This window comes from Brachypodium distachyon, chromosome 1 (genome assembly GCF_000005505.3).
Source record: "Brachypodium distachyon strain Bd21 chromosome 1, Brachypodium_distachyon_v3.0, whole genome shotgun sequence".
Classification (NCBI taxonomy): domain Eukaryota; kingdom Viridiplantae; phylum Streptophyta; class Magnoliopsida; order Poales; family Poaceae; genus Brachypodium; species Brachypodium distachyon.
In genome coordinates, this window is record NC_016131.3 from 54028051 (window position 1) to 54042464 (window position 14414).

General features: G+C 43.9%; 1 protein-coding gene and 1 pseudogene across 2 annotated transcripts; both read right to left on the bottom strand.

The window, feature by feature from the left end:
• Positions 1-5514: 5514 nt before the first annotated feature.
• LOC100830585 lies at positions 5515-7001 on the bottom strand (annotated as a pseudogene).
• A 3747-nt stretch (positions 7002-10748) lies between these two features.
• Positions 10749-13642, bottom strand: LOC112270094. Of its 2 annotated transcripts, XR_002962421.1 has the most exons (3): positions 13434-13642; positions 11070-11915; positions 10749-10962 (listed from the first exon to the last, which is right to left on the bottom strand). XR_002962421.1 is itself a non-coding variant. In XM_024457787.1 (2 exons), exons 1-2 carry the CDS (start codon positions 13453-13455, stop codon positions 11296-11298), a joined length of 642 nt encoding a protein of 213 aa, XP_024313555.1. In that variant the 5' UTR covers positions 13456-13642; the 3' UTR covers positions 10749-11295. The 2 variants fall into 2 exon arrangements, 1 of the variants encoding a protein (XP_024313555.1); XM_024457787.1 differs by having other exon boundaries at positions 10749-11915.
• Between the last annotated feature and the right edge of the window lie 772 nt (positions 13643-14414).

Genomic DNA, 14414 nt, shown 5'->3' on the forward strand with positions numbered 1-14414 from the left:
AGTTACTGCGTGTTCCGATCTACACCAACCGTGAGGGGGGATGGAGTCGTAATGGGGATGGGGGGTTGTTCATGTTAGGTTCGTTGCATAGGAAACAAAAATTTTCCTAGGAGAAGTGCGGAAGAAAACCCAAGAATATATATACTAGATGTATGTAACGAGAGGGATCATGAACACCATACCCTCGTAGACCGCTAAGCGTTACGATCACGAGATCGTTGTTGGTGTAGTGGAACTTTCAATGAGATCAATCTCAGTGCCGAACGGACAGCACCTCCTTGGTATCCACACGTTCAGCTTCACGTTGTCTCCTCCTTCCTCGATCCAGCAAGCGAGAGGGAGAGGTAGACGAGATCCCGGCAGCACGACGGCGTGATGACTATGGTGAATATTCTCACGGGCAGGGCTACGCCGTGCGCGTGAAAAGAGGAGGAGAGGAGGGCTCAGGGGAGAGAGATCCAACTGAAAGCTTGGGGTGTCTCTCTCCCTTGCCCCCCCTTCTATTTATATAGGGGTAGAGGAGGCGTGGCCGGCCAGGACTATCTCGTGGCCAGGACTCTCCGGCGGCCAGGACTCTCATGCGGCCAGGACTCTCCCGCGGCCAGGACTCTCCTCCTGGCCGCATGGGCCCTGTGGGCTAGCCCCTCGGCCCATTAAGGCCAGGGTGCTCCCTCACAGGCCCATTTAGCCCAGGGATAGGTGGGTCTCAAGGTGGAACCCTCCGGATCCCTCCGGAACCTTCTAGAAGCTTCCCGGTCAAAACCGGGAAATATTCCAAACTTTCCAGAACCCTGAAAACAACTTTCCATATATAAATCTTTATCTCCGGAACATTCCGGAGCTCCTCGTTGCGTCTAGGATCCCATCCAAGACTCCGAATCATAATTCGATATCATCATCATTTATCTCATCTAACCCAAGCAACATGAAACGTTAAGTGTGTGACCCTACGGGTTCGAGAACATGTGGACATGATCAAATATCAATAACCAATAGCGGGACCTGGATGTCCATAATAGTCCCCACATATTCCACGAAGATCTCATCGGTTGAACCACTATGTCGAGGATTCAATTAATCCAGTATCCAATTCTCTTTGTCTCGCGATATATTACTTGCCCGAGATTTGATCGTCGGTATCGCCATACCTAGTTTAATCTCGTTACCGGCAAGTTCTCTTTACTCGTTCCGTAATATAATACCCCCGCAACTAAACACATTAGTCGCATGCTTGCAAGCTCATTAAGATGTTATATTACCGAGAGGGCCCAGAGATATCTCTCCGTCATAAGGAGTGACAAATCCCAGTCTTGATCCATACAACCCAACAAGCACCTTCTGGGATACCTGAAAAACACCTTTATGATCACCCAGTTACGAGATGACGGTTGATGCCCACAAAGTATTCTTCCGGTACTAGGGAGTGGCATGATCTCATGGTCTAAAGAAATAATACTTGACATAATAAAACATAAGCAACTTAAACTTAAGTGACACGATCAAAAGCTATGTTTAGGTTTGGGTCTGTCCATCACATCATTCTCCTAATGATATGATCTCGTTATTAAATGACAACACATGTCTATGGTTAGGAAACCTTAACCATCTTTAATCAACGAGCTAATCTAGTAGAGGCGTATTAGGGACACGGTATTTGTTTATTTATCCACACATGTATTTGAGTTTCCAATCAATACAATTATAGCATGGGCAATAAACATTTATCAAGAACAATGAAATATGATAATAACAAATTTATTATTGCCTCTAGGGCATATTTCCAACAGTCTCCCACTTGCACTAGAGTCAATAATCTAGTTTACATTGTAATAAATCTAACACCCATGGAGTCTTGGTGTTGATCATGTTTTGCTCGTGGAAGAGGTTTAGTCAACGGGTCTGCGACATTCAGATCCGTATGTACTTTGCAAATCTTTATGTCACCATCCTTGACATATTCACGAATAGTGTGAAACCGGCGTTTAATATGCTTGGAATTCTTGTGAGACCTCGGCTCCTTGGCGTTGGCTATGGCGCCAGTGTTGTCACAATAGATGTCCATGGGATCCAACGCACTCGGAACCACACCAAGTTCAGATATGAACTTCTTCATCCAAACTCCTTCCTGTGCCGCTTCTGAAGCAGCCACATATTCCGCTTCAGTTGTTGATGCTGCCACAACGCTCTGCTTGGAACTCCTCCAGCTAACTGCACCACCATTCAAAATAAATACGTATCCGGATTGAGACTTAGAGTCATCCGGATCAGTGTCAAAACTAGCATCGACGTAACCCTTTACGACGAGCTGTTCGTCACCTCCATAAACGAGAAACATTTCTTTAGTCCTTTTTAGGTACTTAAGGATATTCTTAACTGCTGTCCAGTGTTCCACTCCTGGATCACTTTGGTACCTGCTAGTCAAACTAACAGCATGACACACGTCTGGTCTAGTACACAGCATGGCATACATAATAGAGCCTATGGCTGAGGCATAGGGGATACTATTCATCTTTTCTCTATCTTCTGCCGAAGCTGGACACTGAGTCTTACTCAATATCTTACCTTGCAACATGGGCAAGAACCCTTTCTTTGCTTGATCCATTTTGAACCTTTTCAAAACTTTGTCAAGGTATGTACTTTGTGTAAGTCCTATCAGGCGTCTTGATCTATCTCTATAAATCTTGATGCCTAATATGTAAGCTGCTTCACCAAGGTCTTTCATTGAAAAACTTTTATTCAAATAGCCTTTAACACTTTTAAGAAGTTCTATATCATTCCCAATCAGCAATATGTCATCCACATACAGTATTAGAAATGCTACAGAGCTCCCACTCACTTTCTTGTAAATACAAGCTTCTCCGTGAGTTTGGACAAATCCAAACCCTTTGATCACCTTATCAAAATGGAGATTCCAACTCCGAGATGCTTGCTTCAGCCCATAAATGGAACGCTGAAGTTTGCATACCTTATTAGCATCCTTAGGATTGACAAAACCTTTGGGCTGAACCATGTATAACTCTTCCTCAATGTGACCATTAAGGAACGCGGTTTTGACATCCATCTGCCAGATTTCGTAATCGAAAAATGCAGCAATTGCTAACATAATCCGAACAGACTTTAGCATCGCTACGGGTGAGAAAGTCTCATCGTAGTCAACTCCTTGAATTTGTCGAAAACCTTTTGCGACAAGTCGAGCTTTATAGACGGTAACATTTCCATCAGCATCTGTTTTCTTCTTGAAAATCCATTTGTTCTCAACGGCCTTTCGGTCATTCGGTAAGTCTACCAAAGTCCATACTTGGTTTTCATACATGGATCCCATTTCGGATTTCATGGCTTCTAACCATTTTTCGGAGTCTGGGCTCATCATCGCTTCCTCATAATTCGCAGGTTCATCGTTGTCCAACAACATGACATTCATGACACGAACATTGTACCAATCAGGAATATTACGTGTTCTCGTCGACCTGCGAAGTTCAGTAGTTGTCTCATTCAAAACTTCATGATCATTATCATTAGCTTTCTCTCTTGCTGATGCAGGATGCACGGGAACAGTTTCTGGTGCTGCGCTACACTCAAATTCGAGAGAAGGTTCAATAACCTCATCGAGCTCTACCTTCCTCCCACTCACTTCTTTCGAGAGAAACTGCTTCTCTAGAAAGGACCCGTTCTTAGCGACAAACACTTTTCCTTCGGATCTGTGATATAAGGTGTACCCAATTGTTTCTTTAGGGTATCCTATGAAGACGCATTTTTCCGACTTGGGTTCGAGCTTATCAGGTTGTAGCCTTTTTACATAAGCTTCGCATCCCCAAACTTTAAGAAAGGACAGCTTAGGTTTCTTGCCAAACCATAATTCATACGGTGTCGTTTCAACGGATTTAGATGGTGCCCTATTTAAAGTGAATGCGGCTGTCTCTAATGCATAACCCCAAAACGACAGTGGCAAATCAGTAAGAGACATCATAGACCGTACCATATCCAATAAAGTACGATTACGACGTTCGGACACACCATTGCGTTGTGGTGTTCCAGGCGGCGTAAGTTGTGAAACAATTCCACATTGTCTTAAATGCGTGCCAAACTCGTAACTCAAATATTCACCTCCACGATCCGATCGTAGAAATTTAATTTTCTTGTTACGATGATTCTCCACTTCATTCTGAAATTCCTTGAATTTTTCAAATGTCTCAGACCTGTTTTTCATTAAGTAAATATACCCATATCTACTCAAGTCATCTGTGAAGGTTAGGAAGTAACGATATCCACCGCACGTTGTAACACTCATTGGTCCGCACACATTAGTATGTATGATCTCCAACAAGTCACTGGCCCGTTCCATTATGCCTGAAAACGGGGTTCTAGTCATCTTACCCATGAGGCATGGGGGAAGTATTCCAAACTTTCCAGAACCCTGAAAACAACTTTCCATATATAAATCTTTATCTCCGGAACATTCCGGAGCTCCTCGTTGCGTCTAGGATCCCATCCAAGACTCCGAATCATAATTCGATATCATCATCATTTATCTCATCTAACCCAAGCAACATGAAACGTTAAGTGTGTGACCCTACGGGTTCGAGAACATGTGGACATGATCAAATATCAATAACCAATAGCGGGACCTGGATGTCCATAATAGTTCCAACATATTCCACGAAGATCTCATCGGTTGAACCACTATGTCGAGGATTCAATTAATCCAGTATCCAATTCTCTTTGTCTCGCGATATATTACTTGCCCGAGATTTGATCGTCGGTATCGCCATACCTAGTTTAATCTCGTTACCGGCAAGTTCTCTTTACTCGTTCCGTAATATAATACCCCCGCAACTAAACACATTAGTCGCATGCTTGCAAGCTCATTAGGATGTTATATTACCGAGAGGGCCCAGAGATATCTCTCCGTCATAAGGAGTGACAAATCCCAGTCTTGATCCATACAACCCAACAAGCACCTTCTGGGATACCTGAAAAACACCTTTATGATCACCCAGTTACGAGATGACGGTTGATGCCCACAAAGTATTCTTCCGGTACTAGGGAGTGGCATGATCTCATGGTCTAAAGAAATAATACTTGACATAATAAAACATAAGCAACTTAAACTTAAGTGACACGATCAAAAGCTATGTTTAGGTTTGGGTCTGTCCATCACATCATTCTCCTAATGATATGATCTCGTTATTAAATGACAACACATGTCTATGGTTAGGAAACCTTAACCATCTTTAATCAACGAGCTAATCTAGTAGAGGCGTATTAGGGACACGGTATTTGTTTATTTATCCACACATGTATTTGAGTTTCCAATCAATACAATTATAGCATGGGCAATAAACATTTATCAAGAACAATGAAATATGATAATAACAAATTTATTATTGCCTCTAGGGCATATTTCCAACAGTTCAGTGCTAACGTTGGCGAAGATGACGACGGTGTTCCCCACGAAACGGAGGAGTCGAGAGCATAGATGACGGTATTCCCCCAAGTGGAGGCAACTGAGACAGCTTACAATTTCCTTTTCTAAATGAATAATGTATTTCGTAAGAGAATATATAACATTCTTACTTTATCTGTCCCATACAAATAATCGCAGAAGGTGAAAATAGAAGAGAAGTTGCTCTGGCTTTTCCCACCTACACGGTGATGGTAGTCATGGTGTTCTGCCCCTCCGTAGAACGGGATAAACTTTGAACCTGCATAAATCAAAATTCTCTTTTTAAGTGAGTCCACACAGGCTAGGATGGATGCCACATATTTGCACACGACGCACGTACTCGTGGGCGTCGTCTATCTACTAAAAAATGTTGTTGTTTTTTCATGTACTTAATAAAGAGAACCTGAATTAAAATGTAGCTTTACATTTAAATTTAAATTGTATTAACGGCTAAACTAATTTACCCGTTGTGGATGTTGATGGCCTCGATGTGGCGTAGCACGAACCAGAGCCAAAAGGTGGTCATGTGGCATGGCACGATAGCCGGGCCGGTGAAGGAGGGTACACCGAGGATGAGGACCTCTGCCCAATGAGCATAAGGGGCGGCGAAGCCAATAGGCGCCGTGAACTCATGGTGGACATGGTGGATTTTGTTGTAGCCCCACTTGGTGTGCAGCAACCTGTGCCTCCAGTAGCCGAGGCAGTCCTCCACCAACAGGTACACCACAAGTTGTGCCGCCATCTCCCCCGCCGACGGCAGCGGTAGCCCCGTCCGGATACCCACCATCTAATCAATGGATGATCCAACATGTTCACCGTTAAATGTTAGGGGTGCAGCCACACGGGCCAGTTCGTACAATATAAGTATCTCTTCCGTTTCTATCTAAATATAAGGTGCTTTATCTTTGTCCTAAGGCAAATTTGATAAAAGTTTGACCAAATTTATAGAGGAATCTACCAATATCTACAAGACTAGCTAAAGTAGTTTTCTTAAATTGATATATTCAGTAGCCGAGGTAGTCCGTATATTTTTCCTCTGAATTTTGACTTGGATAAAGTGAATGTTTCATATTTAGGAACATGAGTAGTATTAGTATCTATAAAACTAAATTAGTTTTCTCAAATTCGCCATGATATATTGATAATATTTTTTCTAAATTTTGAATTGGGTAAAGTTAGAACATTTTATACTACGGGAGTAGTACATACGTACGTACCTTCCCGGCAGGATAGGAGACGAGGCTGAGCGGGCCGACGGTGAGGAGCAAGACACGAGTGATGTCGAGGTAGCAGCGGAGGAAGGCCGCCGGCGAGAGGCGCACCCTCGGCTGGAGCTTGTACTTGTGTAGAAGCGAGCTAGCGCGCCGACGGCAGTGAGCCCGAGCAGCGCGAGCGGGAGCGGGGCGATGGTGCTGACGAGAAGCAAGACGGGGACGTTGTGGCAGTAGAGCCACCGGTCTGGCACCGCCGCCGAGTAGCCGAACCACGCCCCCTCTGCCCGTGTCATCGGCCGGCCCAGCGCCACCGAAGCCTCCTCAGCCGTCGCGTAAGGCAGCATATCCTCTGTTGTGGGAACTTCTGCTTTGCCAACACGACATGTGGGTGCGGGTGCGGCGTGGTACGTGACACCGTGGATATATGATACCAATGTTAGAACTTAAGGTTCATTAGATTAAACTTAAACATGTACTTGTCATCAATAGAGCACTAACAATAGAGGGATTAGGGGAGATTCATACGTGCGATGGAGGAGGATGCAATTGTCGTAGGGTTGGTGCAGAGTTGAAGCAGTGGCGATGCCGTAGAGGAAGTAGGGGAAGTAGTCGATGCAGGTGTTCCGGTGAAGCTCCTCCTTCCTTCCGGCCGCCACCTTCACGGCCTCGGGACGGGAGCAGCAAGCTCGGGTCTTCCCGTCGTGGTCAGTGCTCCCCAGATCGGTTTGGGTTTGTTAGGGTTTCGGGAGTTCGTGGGCAAAACGAGAACTAGTCTCTCAATTTCGTTTGCTGCCGATACCCCTTTCTTATATAGCACTGTACGATAGGGGACCATAACCATGAATTGATTTTGGCACCCCCGGTCAGGGTGCGTTCAGTTGGGATAAGGCCACGAATGTTGGTTCGTGGGCCCCACCCTAATCCCTTCTTACTCGGTCTAAGCCGAGATCAACCAACATTCTCCCCCTTGATCGTTAGGCTTATTTACATTCGTCCTTTTTCACAGGAATATCGTACCAAAGTAAGGTGTTACAATGACTGATAAGATGTTTTTGAAACTCAATACTTATAGTATAGCGGCCATTTCAAAAGATAACATTTTTCTTATTAGGAGTGGTTCCTTTTAGTGGTCCCTTAAATTTCCAGGATCATTTGGCTTCCATTAGTCTCATGCCGGCAACATGATCACGAAAAATACTGGGTGGTAAGCCTTTGGTTAGCGGATCCGCAAGCATATGAGTAGTGTTGATATGCTTGACATTTGATCCTGGATTCTATCTTTCACAACATGGTACTTTATGTCAATGTGTTTGGCAGCAACACTTGACTTCTTGTTACTTGTATAGAAAACTGCGGGTTCATTATTGCAGTACAATACCCGTGGTTTAGAAATGTTGTCTACCACTTTAAGTCCGGGAATAAAATTCTTTAGCCATACAGCCTGCCCAATGGCCTCATATCATGTTACAAATTCTGCTTGCATCGTAGATGAAGCAGTCAAAGCTCGCTTGGAGCTTTTCCACAATATGGCTCCCCCAGCGAGTGTGAATATATAATCTGACGTGGATTTCTTACTATCCACACACCAGGCAAAATCAGCATCTGAATAACCAACAACTTCCAGATTATCAGATTTTCGATACGTTAGCATGTAATCTTTAGTACCTTGCATATAACACAAGACTTTCTTTGCGGCCTTCCAGTGGTCTGGTCCTGGATTCGATTGGTATCTGCCAAGCATTCCGGTAACATAAGATAAGTCAGGGCGTGTACATACTTGTGCATACATAATGCTTCCGACAGCTGAAGCGTAAGAAACATGCTTCATTTGATCAGTTTCAATTTGGTTTCTGGGGCATTGAAATGTCCCAAACTTATCGCCCTTGACTACAGGAGCAGGTGAGGAGGAGCACTTGTGCATATTGTATTTCTTCAGTACCCTCTCAAAGTATGCTTTCTGTGATAGTCCTAATGTGCATTTAGACCTATCTCGATGAATCTCAATGCCAAGGACATATGAGGCTTCACTGAGATATTTCATATCAAAATTGGATGACAGAAAATTCTTGATTTCATATAGCATATCCTTATCGCTAGATGCGAATAATATGTCATCCACATATATGACTAAAATTGTGAAGCGACTGCCTTTACATTTGACGTATATGCAGTTGTCCACAACATTTTCCATAAAACCAAAAGTTCTGATAACTTTATCGAACTTGAGGTACCATTGTCCTGAAGCTTGCTTCAAGCCATAGATCGACTTCTTTAGATGACATGCTAAATGTTCTTTCCCTTCCACCACAAAACCTTCCGGTTGAGTCATGTATACATCTTCATTTAAATCGCCATTTAGGAATGCCGTTTTAACGTCCATTTGATGTAGCTCTAGATCATAATGAGCCACTAATGCCATAACGATTCTAAAAGAATCCTTGGATGACACAGGAGAAAATGTCTCATTGTAATCGATTCCCTCTTTCTGTGTAAACCCTTTTGCGACAAGCCTTGCTTTAAATCTTTCGACATTCCCTTTGGAGTCATATTTAGTTTTGTAGACCCACTTGCAGCCTACCCTTTTAGCTCCATTGGGAATTTCTACCAAGTCCCAAACATTATTTGTGTCCATAGATTTCAACTCCTCCTCCATGGCAGTTACCCACTTTGACGAGTTTTTGCTTTTAATCGTTTCCGTATATGAGGATGGGTCTTCCACCTTTCCAACATCATTAATATCGTCACTCATAAAAGTGACATAATCATCTGAGATGGCCTTCTTTCTTTCACGCTGTGATCTTCTCACAGGAGGTGATGGTTTTGGATCATTTTCTGGTTGAGGATCATTTTCTTGGTCTCCATTTAGCTGGGGACCTTCTTTTGTTTCAGGATCTCCATGTGGTTGAGCACTTGAGCGATGAACCTCGGGTTCAACATTCCGTGTCACGTTAATATTTCGTATTGGGAGATAAATCTCTTGGATGGCCGGGGATGGGGCACATACCCGTTTTTCCTCAAGATTAATTTCTCTTATTTCCGTGACTTCATTATCCTCAAAAAATACCGCTTGTCGGGTCTCCACAAATTTAGTGGTGTGAGCCGGACAATAAAAACGTTATCCCTTTCACCTATGAGGGTATCCAATAAAATGGCAACTTATCATTTTTGGATCTAATTTCTTAAGTTGTGGATTGAAAATTCTTGCTCCTGCTGGACAGCCCCACACACGCAGATAATTCAAGCTCGGCTTCTTTTCCGTCCACATCTCGTAAGGTGTGTTCGGTGCTGAATTTGTTGGAGCGAGATTTAATACGTGTGCAACTGTCTTTAAAGCCTCCATCCATAGGCAAAACTGGCAAACTTGCATGACTGAGCATACTTCGCACCATATCCATGAGGGTGCAATTGCGACGCTCATCCACACCATTTTGCTGAGGTTCACCAAGCATTGAATATTGGGCAACAATCCCATTCTCAGCTAGGAATTTTGCAAAAGGTCCTGAAATTTGCCCATAAGGAGCGTGCCTTCCATAATATTCTCCCCCACGATCAAAACGTACAACTTTGATCTTTTCATTCAATTGATTTTCAACTTCACCTTTAAATATCTTAAATTTGTCCAAAGCTTCAGATCGTTCGCGTATGGGGTAAAATATATCCGTAACGGGAAAAATCGTCTGTGAACGTGATGAATGAATCAAACCCGTCTAAAGACTTAATATTTAAGGGTCCGCATATGTCAGTATGAATTAATTCGAGGACCCGTGAGGCTCTCGGAGCTCCCTTCTTAATCGTTTTTGCGTTTTTTCCTTTAATGCAGTCAATACACTTGTCTGCATCTGAGAAGTCTAATGGGAGAAGAATTTCATTTTTAATAATACGTTCCATTCTCCCCCTCGAAAGCGACGATGCCACAATTTCAAAGAAGTACTTGTATTTTTCCATTTCTTCTCAGCATTACATTCATCATTCAAAACATTAACATCACTCACATTCAAAACATTAACCAAAGAATTAAGCATCAACATATATAATTTGCCTCGTCTGACACCGAGGACAATGTCATTATTATAATGTTTGATAACGCATCATTGATTCCCAAACAAACATGCAATAGAAATATCATCAAAGTAAGAAACTGGAATTAAATTCCTACTCAATGTAGGTACGTAAAGGACATTATTCAAATGTAGATGAAAGCCGGCTCCAATGTGAGAGTCCCCACAGCTTCAATATCAGCTTCCTTTCCATTGGCGACTTTAATGCTTCTTGTTCTTGCCTTTATGGTGTAGATCAAACTTAACCCTGCAAGGAGTTTGCAACATGAACGGTTGCACCTAAGTCAATCCACCATGTATTTTGAGAAAAGTCAACATACAATGATTCATCAACGAAAGTAACTTCATCATTACCTTTCTTCAACATCCACTTGAGGAATCCATGGCAATTCTTTCGGAAATGGCCTATCTCTTTGCAAAAATGGCAAGCATTCTTCACATCTCCAGCAGATGTGCTCGCAGCATGGCCCTTGCCCTTAGGAGCAGCCTGAGTATCATTTTGAATGAATTGCTTCTTTGGGGCCTTGGAAGAAGATGCCTGGCCGTCATGCTTTCTCTTGGAAGAGCCAACATGAAAAGCCTAGTCTTTTGCCCATTTCATGATCCTCTGTTCCTCCTCAACAACTTGAGGAGTCATCTCCGCAAGCGACCATTTTTCTTTCAGAGAATTATAATTGATATTGAACTGATCAAATTCTGGAGGGAGGGACTCTAATATCAAGAGGATTAGGATATTTTCATTAAGGACAAACTCCAAAGCCTTAAGTTTCGAAGTTGCATTCACCATCCTTAAGATATGGCCTCTTACATTTCCTTCAATCACATACTTCTCAAGAAGCTTGCCAAGAATCTCTCGAGAATATACCTTTTCAGAACTTTTGAATTGTTCTTCAACTGCTTTAAGAAATTCTTTAGTAGTGCCCTTGTCGGGAAGAGCCCCGATGATATCAAGGGAGATTGAAGTTTTCATAACAAGAAAGGCGACATGATTTGAATTGTCCCACTTCTCCAGCTTTATTTCATAAGCTTTCATCAGTTCATCATACCCAGCAACTCCAGTAGCTGGAGGCTTAGGTTTCTCTTCCCTGAGAGCATAATCGAGTCCATTGACCCCCAAACTCATTTCCACATGGGACTTCCGATTCTGAAAGTTCCTCTTCATCAGTACCTCAATGTTATCATAACACATCAATGTACCGGCTGCCATTATAACATAAGAAAATCATAAGTTAAATTGCATGATTAAAAATTTACGTTGGTAGATTAATAAACATGCAAGAGTATACAATTCTAAGTCATATCACCGTTGGGCAGAAAAGACAAAGAATATTAGCAAACATAATGGGGTAGCTCATAAATTAAAACAACGTTGGTCAGAATTCATTTTAGAGCCAAAATTTACCAATTTAGACATCAAGAATATACATTAGAATTTTAACCATGAATTGATGCCTAAAAGGTAAACATCATAGAACAAATAAAATATTCTAAATAAAGTATCTCGTCGGTTCAGCCTCATTCAGAATAAATGTTCAGATTTCTGTCAGCAAGAGAAACAAAAAAATTTGGACCATTTTCCTTTAATTAACAATGCAAATAAACATTTTATACTACATAAACACACTGGAAAATGAGAGAAAAACATTAAACTGAATTTTGTGCCGAAACTGGGCCAGCCCACCTACTTCCCCGCGCGGGCGCACAGCGGATAAAGGAGAAAACCGCGCGGCCTATGAAAACTTGGGCCGCGGCCCATTGACCAAATCGGCCCATGGCCCGAAGGCCCATTTTGCCTCTGCGTTGCTCTTAACCATCGGATCCAATCCGACGCCCCAGCAGTCTTCACGGGCCGAACAAAACCGGCGGAAACCCTAACCGCCCCTCATTCTAACCTCCTCCCTGTCCTTTTCGGATCCGGCACGGACGGCGTCGCCCGTGGCGAACGTGCGTGTGACCGGCGGCATGGAGACGGCGCTCGCCGGAGCAGCGTGCGGGAGGCGACGCCCGGCGCGCTCCTCCGTCGAGCAGGGACTCCGGTGCCCGTTTACCTTTCGAGCGGCGGGGCCGCGAGGAAGAAGGGACTGGCGGTGGGCGTCGCTGGCGACCGGCCGTGCTTTCCACGTGCCCGAGGCGGTGTAGCGGCGGCGACACCCTCACACGCTGAAGTTGCCGTGTGGCTCCGTCCCGAAGGACGGACAGGCGCTGCCGCGGCTCGTTCAGCGGTGGCCGGCCGGCGGCTCATGAGGCGTCGGTGATGATGGCAAGGTGAGATCCAAGACCCACTGCTGCCATCCATTAGGTAAACATGATTCTATCCCGAAAACATTTTTTAAATTTGACATTTGGGGTTCGGGAATCTTTATCTAGGGTTTGGATTTGGGGAATTTTTCTAGGGTTTTGCCCTCCTTCTAATTTCTCACTGATAGACATGAACGAGCCCATGGAAAGAAAAAACCCACGGCATACATGCTCCGATTAGAATTAACAATGCTAATATAACCTTAATTAGACCTTAATGATGAAAGATTAGCACTAGCAGAAATTAATTAAGCAACATTAACAAACCGGATTAAATCCTAAACAGAAAATTAGGCTCTAATATGACTAGATTAGGCTTCTGATACCAATGTTAGAACTTAAGGGTCATTAGATTAAACTTAAACATGTAGTGGCCATCAATAGAACACTAACAGTAGGGGGATTAGGGGAGATTCATACGTGCGATGGAGGAGGATGCCATTGTCGTAGGGTTGGTGCGGAGTTGAAGCAGTGGCGATGCCGTAGAGGAAGTAGGGGAAGTAGTCGATGCAGGTGTTCTGGTGAAGCTCCTCCCTCCTTCCGGCTGCCACCTGCACTGCCCCGGGACGGGAGCAGCAAGCTCGGGTCTTCCTGTCGTGGTCAGTGCTCCTCAGATCGCTTTGGGTTTGTTAGAATTTCAGGAGTTCGTGGGCAAAACGAGAACTAGTCTCTCAATTCCGTTTGCTGCCGATACCCCTTTCTTATATTGCATTGCACGATAGGGGGTCAGAACCATGGATTGGTTTTGGCACCCCGACAGGGTGCGTTCAGTTGGGATAAAGCCACGAACGTTGGTTCGTGGGCCCCACCCTAATCCCTTCTTACTCGTTGTAAGCCTCTTGTTTTTAATATAGCGAGAGGCCGATATATTGATCTCATTTTGTAGGGGGGGCGTACGTTGGTCCCTCTGCTTTGCCAACACGACATGTGGGTGCGGGTGCGGCATGGTACGTGACACCGTGGATATATGTTTACTGTCCACCACTCCATGGACCATTGGAGATGGCGTACGTATGATGAGCCGATGAGGGTCCATCCCCGTCTACCGCGTGTCGTCCTGTGCGTGTACCATCCTGCCAATATTGTCTCTGCTGCTCCGCGCGCTCCGCACACATATTGATTTACCTGCAGGGTCCAAGGACTCACAAACTGATTGCTTCAGCATCTTTTGTAGTACCAAAACCATAGTGATGATCGAATGTAATTAACTTTAAGGACTCGATTGGTTAGTTCGAAATAAACCGGCCGGCAGCGCATCGACGATCACACATTGAGTGCATGCATGCATAATTTTTAACAAAAGGTACCACACATGTGTGAGAAAAGTAGTGGTCAATACGAAGGAGAGATGAATAGCATAACAAACTAGCGGTTACTTGAAAAAATAATAAGTACTACACG

What these genes read in the sequence shown, in the direction of transcription:
- LOC112270094 (XM_024457787.1), bottom strand. Translation starts at nt 13,455, where the DNA reads ATGGCATCCTCCTCCATCGCAC. An exon ending in GGCATCCTCCTCCATCGCAC is followed by an intron (nt 11,916 to 13,433) that starts GTATGAATCTCC and finishes TTATAATGGCAG; the next exon opens with CCGGTACATTGATGTGTTAT.